Source organism: Furipterus horrens, unplaced genomic scaffold, assembly GCF_987537825.1.
Source record: "Furipterus horrens unplaced genomic scaffold, mFurHor1.1.pri manual_scaffold_17, whole genome shotgun sequence".
In the NCBI taxonomy this organism is placed as follows: domain Eukaryota; kingdom Metazoa; phylum Chordata; class Mammalia; order Chiroptera; family Furipteridae; genus Furipterus; species Furipterus horrens.
In genome coordinates, this window is record NW_028327187.1 from 118,564,800 (window position 1) to 118,573,529 (window position 8,730).

An 8,730-nucleotide genomic window follows, 5' to 3' on the forward strand; every position below is an offset into this window, starting at 1 on the left:
GACGGCCACGCGGGAAAACCTCACACACGGGGAACCGGGGCAAGAAGATAAAAGGCCAGGATGGGGGCCAGGTGGGCGCAGGGTGGGTTGGAAATTCTCCGCACGGATCTTTTCAAAGGGGACGGGGCCGTTGCCAAAGTGTCAAGTCGTCTGCAAACCACGGGTGTTATTTCCCAGAAAGCGATGAGTTTCCAGAGAGACAGCTCGTCTACCAGCCCGTGCCCAGTACGATGCATCCACAGTGCCCCCTGGTGTCCGTTGTCATAACTGCGCGTTCCAACCTGGACAGGACCGTGACCGTGACCGTGACCGTGACCATGTCGCTCCGTCCCCCTGGCTCTGGGCACGGAAGGCGGGTGGGCAGGGTCTGGCCCTGGGGGGAGGTGGGGGTGCACCAGGAGCCGGAGGACGGGGCGCGGGGCGCCATGAGGTACGGGGCCAGGGAGAAACGCATTCCCTGGTTGTGCAAATGGGCGAGGGTCGTTCCCACGGTCAGACGGGGCCGTGAAAAGTCAGCGAAGCGATCGCGAAGGACGGGGTGTCGCTAGAAAACCATCCCGGGGGACGTAAAGCCCAGCACGGAGAACAGACAGCATCCATAACATGGTACAAAGAATGTGGGGGTGCCAGGCGGTGGCTGGAAATCCCGGGGAGCTGGGGGTCTCTCTCTAAGGTAGACAAATGTCTGACCACGATGCCGCACCCCCGAGACTCCTACACTATTCAATGTCAGCTGGGACTTAAAAATAAAAATCAGAACGTCCGAGATGGTTCCTCCGAGGTGACGCTTCCTTTGCCGCCAGAAGAACGCGGTTGCCCCGTGGATGCCGAGGATCCGCTCAGCCAGACGCAGAAGGGCGCCCACGGCGTGGTCTCCGCGTAGTGGGGACATTATTTTTTTAAAAAAAGGGGAACTCGGAGACGGAGAGCAGGTGGGTGGGGGCAGGATGGAGGCCCCACGGGTGGCGGTCGGGAAGAGGTGCCAGATGGGTACGTCCCGGGGACGTCATTCCTGGGCAGCGCGGGGGCCGCCGTCCGCAACACGGTTGCGTGTGTTTGCACGCGGCTCAGAGACCGGCTCTTAGGAGCTGTCATCACGAGAAAATACAAGTTGTGACTGAGACAGGGTGGATGGGGACCGGACTTCTTGGGGACCCGTCGGCACGATCAACAGATGGGGAATAAATTTTGTGGGGGGCGCCTGCAACGCACCGCAGGCTCGATGGCCACGGCACTTGCAGGAGAGAAGTGAAGCCGTGAGCAACGGCTGTTGCCCCCTAAAGGCGGAGGTAAGACTATTCAAGGTCAGGTGTGTCCATGAAGGACACGCGGGAAATGTCCGTCCCACCGTCCTGCGGGAACTTAAGAATGGAGGGGCAAAGGCTGGGAAACCCCCAAACCGGCCTGTGTCCTGCCCCCCATAACGCTGGGCTGAGGTCCCCGTGATGCGGAGCGGAGGCCCCCTAGGCGAGGGGGACCCTCACCCCATGGGGTCTCTGGGGGTCGTGAGTCCCAGCAACACTCGGCATCCGAGAAGGAACCGTGTGCCTCCCACGGCTTTTGCGGTCACGACTTTGCTTTCCTTCCCGGACGTGCGGGCAAAGCGGCTCACGTCAGGACCTGCTACACCAGGGCAGACAGAATCCTGTCCCCAAGATGTCCCCACCCTAATCACCCCCGTGTGGAGACAGAATGTAATAGAGTACAGCAGAGGTCAGTATGTGAAGTTGAATAACGTAAGCTACATTTTAAAACAGAAAACACAAACCCACAAAGTAAAAGGAAGGCAACCACCGTCCCCAGAAGCCCCGAGTCCCCGGCAGGAAACACAAGAGACCCACGTGAGGCCGCCTGTCCCTCCCGAAGTCTGCGCGTCCCCGGCAGGGACAGGCCCTCGGGGGGGCGGGGGGGGCGGGGGCGCGTCACTTGGTGGCCAGGACGGCCCCGTACACGCCCCGGGTCCTCTGGCACCGCACGTCCCGGAAGCCGGCGGCCGCCAGCAGTGCGCGGTACTGGGCGGGGGTCCGCTCGCGGCCCTCCGTCTGCACCAGCATGTTCAGCGAGTACAGCTGCGCGGTCAGGGGCCCCCGCCCGTCCGCGTCCAGGAGGCTTTCGATGACCAGGACGCCACCACCTGCAGGCACGGGTAGGGGACAGACTGACAAGACCGAGGACCCACAGCCTCCCCTGCCCGGTCCTCTTCCCGGTCCCCTTCCCACTGCCCGGGACGCCTTTGTCCCCATCTGCCCGGCAGACCCGACCTCCCTTCCCTCCTCCTTTCAGCTGGAGCAGGCAAGCGTGGTCCTCGTGGGCCACCCGGAGTTGGGACCTTAGGGGACAGTGGGACAGCGTCCCATTCACCCACGTCCCCAGGGACCCTCGGGATGAACAGACGTCCCCCGGCAGCCGGGACGGGGTCGTGAGCACACAACCTACCGGGCTTGCACGCCTGGTGGACCCTGGTGAGCAGGTGGACACAGGTCGCATCCGTCCAGTCGTGTAGGACCCTGGCCAGGACGTACAGGTCCGCGTCCGGCAGGGGGTCTCGGAAGAAATCTCCTGCAACGCGGGGCAGTGTCGGCCCACGGCCAGCGCGGCGGACCAGCACCCCGAGGCGTGGGAATGCCAGCCAGGGGAGGGGGGAGACCGAGCGTCCCCGAGCCTTTCCCAGCTGGGGACCCCGGACGCAGCCCTGAACAGAGACGCGGGCGTCTCGGGGAGCAGCGGGCGGTTCTGAGGGGGCCTGGGGCCTCGCTCCCTCCAGCCGCCGTGAGAACCACCCCGCATGGGGCGCGGGGATGTTGGAGACGCGCCCCCGTTGGCCTCTCCCGCCGCTGGGGACGCCCTTGGGTCTCCCCACAGACCCACCTTCGCGGAAGCTGATGCGCCCCTCCTCTGGGAAGAGGAAGTGCTTCCTTGCCGTGCGGACCACGTCGGGGATGTCGAACACGGTGACCTGACAGCCGGGGTACAGGGACACGCACACCTGGGCCAGGGCCCCCGAACAGCCTGGGAGTGAGCGCAGAGGGTGACGGGCAGCGAGGGACCGGGGGGCAGACGCCCCGATGACAGCCCTTCCACGGGCCACCCCTTGCCTGTCCTGGCTCTGGGACCCCTCCCCTGGGACGCCCGTCCTGTGTGTCCACCCCCAGGGACGGCCACTCTGCCTTCTGCTCTTGTGTCCAGACCTCGTGGCCACGGAGAAGCCGACCCTTCCTGGGGGAGACTTCTGAGACCCCACGGGAGACACACAGCCACGGCATCACCCCGTTTCTCAGGGAAACTGAGGCCCAGAGAGGCCAAGCCACCTGCTTGAGGTCACACAGCGCCGGAGACAGAAGCCTAAGAGTGGCGCCTGCTGCTCGTGGGGAGCGGAGGGAAGAGCCTGGGGCAGGCACGGTCTTGCGCGGGGGACTCTGTGTGCCGATCGCCTCCCAGCACCCTCCAGGATTTGGGGGGCTCCCCTCTGAGCTGTGGACCGAGGTCCAAGGACCCCTCAAGTGGGGTGGGGACGGTCCCCACATGTCCGGCCCTCTCTTCCGACCTGGCTCGCTGGCTGCAGAAGGTGACAGACAGAGGCCCCGGCAGCCTCCAGGGCGGGAAAGGCGGCTGTGCCCGCGGCCCCAAATGGGGTCTCCACTTTGCTCCTTCCCGAGGTCCCAGGGCACCACGGGAACACACGCTAAGACGCCCCCTGTACAGCTCACGGGACGCGGCTCCCGCACGCGGGGCCGACACTCACCCCCGAGGTCGCAGATGACGGGGAAGCGGGACAGGTCGAAGGCGGCCATCACGCTCCTCCCGTGGACACTCCACATGTCCTGCAGGCCCCGCATGAACTGCAGACGCTCGCCCTCGGACCTGGCACGCGAAACCACGCGTGTCAACAGCATGCCACCCCCGGTGTGGTCGTCGTAGGCAAGGACCCGGGTGCCCTCTGCTGGGCAGGGCGCTATAGCCCCCCCACCCCCTGCATCAGGCTGGTGACACGGAGCCCACGCTGCAGTAGAAGGGGGCCCTTCCCGCCGTCCTCCGCCCGCTCTCTGGAGCCTGCTGCGTGGGTGTGATCTCAGCGTGGGGAGACCGGGGGGCTGGGTAAGAGGGAGCACCATCCAGCCTCAAAGGGGAACAGCGCTGAAGCCGAGACACCCTGTCTTAGCCTGAGAGACGCGGTGCATGTGTCTGTCCATCCGTCATCCGCCCACCTCCCTCCCTCCCTCCGTGCGGCTCTCGGGAGCTGTACCCTGCCCGTCGGCCGGCTGCGGATAATGGGGAGCTGAGACCCGCACCCCGGCGGCCGGGCCACCCGCCACCCCTCGGCGCTACGCGTCAGCTGGGTTTGCGTCTCCCCGCCTTCTGAAGGGAAGGGCAAACACCACATCAACCCATGAAATGGACCCACACCGGCTGGACAACAGCAGCCTTGTTTTTTTTTTTAAGTTTTCTATTCAGTATCAACGTGCTTTTTGCTCTGTGTGGATGCACGTATGCAGCCCGGTTAGCACAGCGTGATGGTCTAGGCCCTACGCTGTACACCTGAAACTCATACAACTGTAATTGAAAATGAGTAATAAAAAACGGGAAAGATAAAATACCGTGTCACCTGAAAAAGAAAAAAATTAACGTGATGCCGTGAGAGTCGGCACTCAGCCTTACCTGTAGATGGCCGTGAACAGCTCTTCCGAGGGAACCCCGAATGCCGTCAGGTACTGGTTCTTCCCCTCCCTGGAACGAGGGGGAGAGCCTTGAGCTCTGAGACGTTCCTGGAACATCACTTCACGCACCCAGACAGCCGCGCACGCCTCCTCCGCTTCCATCCCAGACGGCCCACGCAGGAAGCGTCGCGGAGGGACCGGACACACCCACGCCTTCCTTTCTAGGGCAAAATGCATGCGTGTTCCGAATGGCGGGGTCCCCCTGATAATGCGGCTCCCAGAGGTGAGCAAAGGGGGAATGACGTTGAGTGGCGATTTAAAGAGACCCTGGAAATGAGGTGCCATTTGGGGGACACCGGAGTCTAGAATGACTCTCGCCCAACATCTAAGGATGTACCTTGTAGCCTGACAGCCTGCTGGTCTACCTGCACCAGTGGAAACAGCTGGTCAACCTGCAGCTGGAGGGCCAGCTGGTCTACCTGCAGCTGGAGGGCCAGCTGGTTGACCTGCACCTGGAGGGCCAGCTGGTCGACCTGCAGCTGGAGGGCCAGCTGGAGGACCAGCTGGTCTACCTGGGGCTGGAGGGCCAGCTGGTCAACCCGGGGCTGGAGGGCCAGCTGGTCAACCTGGGGCTGGAGGGCCAGCTGGTCCACCTGGGGCTCGAAGGCCAGCTGGTCTACCTGCAGCTGGAGGGCCAGCTGGTCCACCTGGGGCTCAAAGGCCAGCTGGTCTACCTGCAGCTGGAGGGCCAGCTGGTCCACCTGGGGCTCGAAGGCCAGCTGGTCTACCTGCAGCTGGAGGGCCAGCTGGTCCACCTGGGGCTCGAAGGCCAGCTGGTCTACCTGCAGCTGGAGGGCCAGCTGGTCCACCTGGGGCTCGAAGGCCAGCTGGTCTACCTGCAGCTAGAGGGCCAGCTGGTCCACCTGGGGCTCGAAGGCCAGCTGGTCTATCTACACCAGCAGGAACAGCTGGTCTACCTGCACCTGGAGGGCCAGCTGGTCGACCCCCAGCTGCAGCAACAGCTCTTCCAAGCACTTCCTCCTCTTCTTCCTCCTGCATCTGGGTGAAGAATTCCTTGGGCATCTGACCCCACCTTGGGCAACGGTGTCCAGGTCTCTGGACAACTGTGTCCCTGGGGCTCGTCCCCTTTCCCTGCTGCCCTAGTCCCTGGCACCATCCACATCGGCCCCCTTCCCACCCCAGACACACGCTCTGATGCCGCAAGCTTCCTGTCCCACCGCTGCGTTCAGAGTCACTTCCTGGCATGGCGTGTGCGAGTCACGCCATTTTCCCCGGAGACGCTCAAAGCACAAGGATTTTTTTTTTTATCTCAACAGATTTATAGTAAAGGGACTTCCGCAGATCCACCCCAGGTGACCACATCCGCTCTGGGTTTCCGAGTCCAGAGGTGTCCCGTGTGCTCCTCCGAGGAACCTGGCATGTCACCTGCTCCGCACCCTGACAGCAGCCCCGGGGCCTCCCTGGGACATCACCCACGCCGTCCACGCCACGCCCACCTCACAGCCTGGGCCAGGTGTGCCCAGCACAGGTAGGTCGTCCTGGCCAAGTACAGCAGCATGTTGTGTTGGGAGCTGGGGCTGCACCTGACCAGGTAGGTGCTGGAGACCTCTGTATTTTCATAGAACGCTGAAAACAGACCAAAAGAACCACACATCAGTGAAATTTCAAGGCATGGCTGTGTGCCGTCACCAACGTCATGATATGATTCTCGCTGGGGAGCACAGAGGTCCCTGCCACTGGGGGCTTCTCCCGCAGGGGCAGGTGACCATTGCTTTGCGTGGAATCCCACCCGGGTTGCAGCTAGTGGGCACCCGGAACCTGCTGGATTTCCCAGCCCGGCTGCCGGAGAATGGCCACCCCAAATGGCGTCTCTCTGCTCGGTGGGACCTGTGACAAGGTTTGCACCCAGAATCCAGCAGGTGCGTGACTCCTTGTCCCTGCCCATGGCCGCTGCAGCCGGCCGCACACCCCCGGTCCTTCCTGCACCGGCGTGAGCCACGGTTTCTGGACTTCGCCCCATCACGGATGAACAGAATCCCGACAGCGCCCTGATGTTGAGTTCTGCCAAGCAAGCGCGCTGATTTAAAACTGACCCTCTCGTCTTTGGCGGCGTCCACACGGAAACAGGAAGAACATAAACTCAACGGGAATGCCAAACGCTGAGTCAAATACGCGTCGGGTGAGAAGTCCCTTTGTGGGGATACTTTTCCCCTTTTCCTCTTGTTTAGGGGAGACCGAGGCACACAGCAGCCCGGGTGCTACATTGGGGCCCGTTGCTTTTGGTCAATAACGTCTCACCCGGAGCCGGCCACGCGCCTCCCTGACGTGACATTCCTGGCTGCTTTCTTGCTCCAAAGAGGAGACCCTCAAACCCCCCAACACCAAAAAGGCGTGCCCGGCGGTCCTTTCCCGGGAAAGGGCACGCAGACAGGGCCTTTTAAATGCCGCCTCTAGAAAAACGCGTTCACCTTTCCCTCCTCTCGTGTCCGCCCGGAGGAGCCTCAGGGACACGCAGGTATCCAGCAGGAGCTCCGTCCCCCGGGGGCTGGCGCCCAGACGCGCGGCCACGGCCTCCGCATCCAGGGGCGCCTCTGCCAGGGCGTCGAACACGCCCAGCTCGCAGGCGGCGAAGAGAACCTGGGGGTAGGCGAGGCGGGGACTCAGAAAGACAGCTGGTCTAGGGCGGCACGGGGCGCGTTCCCGTATTACTCGGTCAATATCCGGGTTCCCGGGATCACGGTCGGCTTTGTCATCTGCGTGGACGTCAAGCTTTTAAAAACATCCTTCTGAAGGCGGGGGGCTCGGTGGAAAAGGTGGGGGACGGAGTGGCACAGTCCTGGGATGGCAAGTCCAGCCCAGGAAACAGACTGGATAATATTATCATCACCGTGCACGCGGCCCAGTGGGGTCCTTGAGATATCGGGGGGCATCCCTTTGTAAGGTCTATCAACGTCTCCTCACGAGGGTGAACCCCTGAAACTACTACAAAATAATACTGAATGGCAACTGTAATGGAAAAAAAAAATGAAAGAATGAAAATAAATAAAAAGGAATAAGTAAGAAGGTCATGCTGAGGCGGGGTCCGTGCACCGAGGCTCCCCCCCGAGGGTCCCCAGCATCCAGGCCTCTGCCCGTAGTTCCGGAATGTGTCGGTCCCCCAGAGGAGGGCCATAACGGGCACAGCCAGCCTGCTTCCCCGCCCCGTCGCCTCTCGCGGCCCGGCAGCCCACGGCGCGCAGTGGGTGCTCTGCCGGGGATCCTACCTGGGAGACCATGAAGCCGTGGGCGCAGCCATCCAGGAGGCTCAGGGCGTCCTGATCGTCCGGGGAGCTCATGTCGTTCCTGCCACCGGCCCGGGAGGGTCCCTGGCTGTCCCGGCTGCAGGGCGCCCACGGCTGTGAGCAAGCTCGGGGCGGTGCTGCTGCAGAAAGCTCTTGGCCCACCCGGGACGCACAGACGGTCACCAGAGAAAATCCCATTAGCCTTACAGACGGGGGGTGGCCCCGCTTAGGGGTCCCACTGGCTCCTGCCGTCCCTGCCGCCCACGTGGCCCCGCCATCCTTCGTGACGTCATCGTAAGTGGGCTTACCTCCTGTTTAAGCTGGTTTCTTAATTCTGTTTTTATTTAATAAAAATAATAAAGACAGAGAGGCCATCCAAGTCGAAAGTCGGGGGCCCGTCGAGGAAGCTGTCCATGGAGCCCAGAGACGCCCTAGCGCGCGACGGCAGGTATTTGCCAACGACCCGTCCCGTCAGGGGTCACGGCCAAAACGCGCACGGAACTCAGGCAGCGTGAAAACCAAAACCACCGCCAATTCCACGCAAAACAAGCAGAGGACCCAAACACACGCTTCTCCACGGATGCCGCGCAGACGGCCCGCAGACAAGAAAATAATGCCGCGTCAGAACCCGGTCTCCACGACACTAAAAACCCTCCAGAGACTAGACGCAGACAAAACACAGTGCACCCCATTAAAGGTCGATCTTATGTCTCCATTTCGTGACTCACTCTTTCCTTTCTCATGGATTCATTTTAATGACATAATTGAGTTAT

The 8,730-nt window shown here is 62.4% G+C and overlaps 1 protein-coding gene across 1 annotated transcript; it reads right to left on the bottom strand.

Annotated features, from left to right (window-relative positions):
* Positions 1-1,912: 1,912 nt before the first annotated feature.
* ASMT (acetylserotonin O-methyltransferase) lies at positions 1,913-8,018 on the bottom strand. The gene is made up of 8 exons (XM_090265022.1): positions 7,940-8,018; positions 7,145-7,313; positions 6,173-6,302; positions 4,657-4,725; positions 3,737-3,861; positions 2,869-3,090; positions 2,437-2,559; positions 1,913-2,134 (listed from the first exon to the last, which is right to left on the bottom strand). Exons 1-8 carry the CDS (start codon positions 8,009-8,011, stop codon positions 1,923-1,925), a joined length of 1,122 nt encoding a protein of 373 aa, XP_090121148.1. The 5' UTR covers positions 8,012-8,018; the 3' UTR covers positions 1,913-1,922.
* Between the last annotated feature and the right edge of the window lie 712 nt (positions 8,019-8,730).

What these genes read in the sequence shown, in the direction of transcription:
- ASMT (XM_090265022.1), bottom strand. Translation starts at nt 8,011, where the DNA reads ATGAGCTCCCCGGACGATCAGGACGCCCTGAGCCTCCTGGATGGCTGC. An exon ending in CACCTGGCCCAGGCTGTGAG is followed by an intron (nt 4,726 to 6,172) that starts GTGGGCGTGGCG and finishes CCCTCGTTCCAG; the next exon opens with GGAGGGGAAGAACCAGTACC. An exon ending in CCACCAGGCGTGCAAGCCCG is followed by an intron (nt 2,135 to 2,436) that starts GTAGGTTGTGTG and finishes CCGTGCCTGCAG; the next exon opens with GTGGTGGCGTCCTGGTCATC.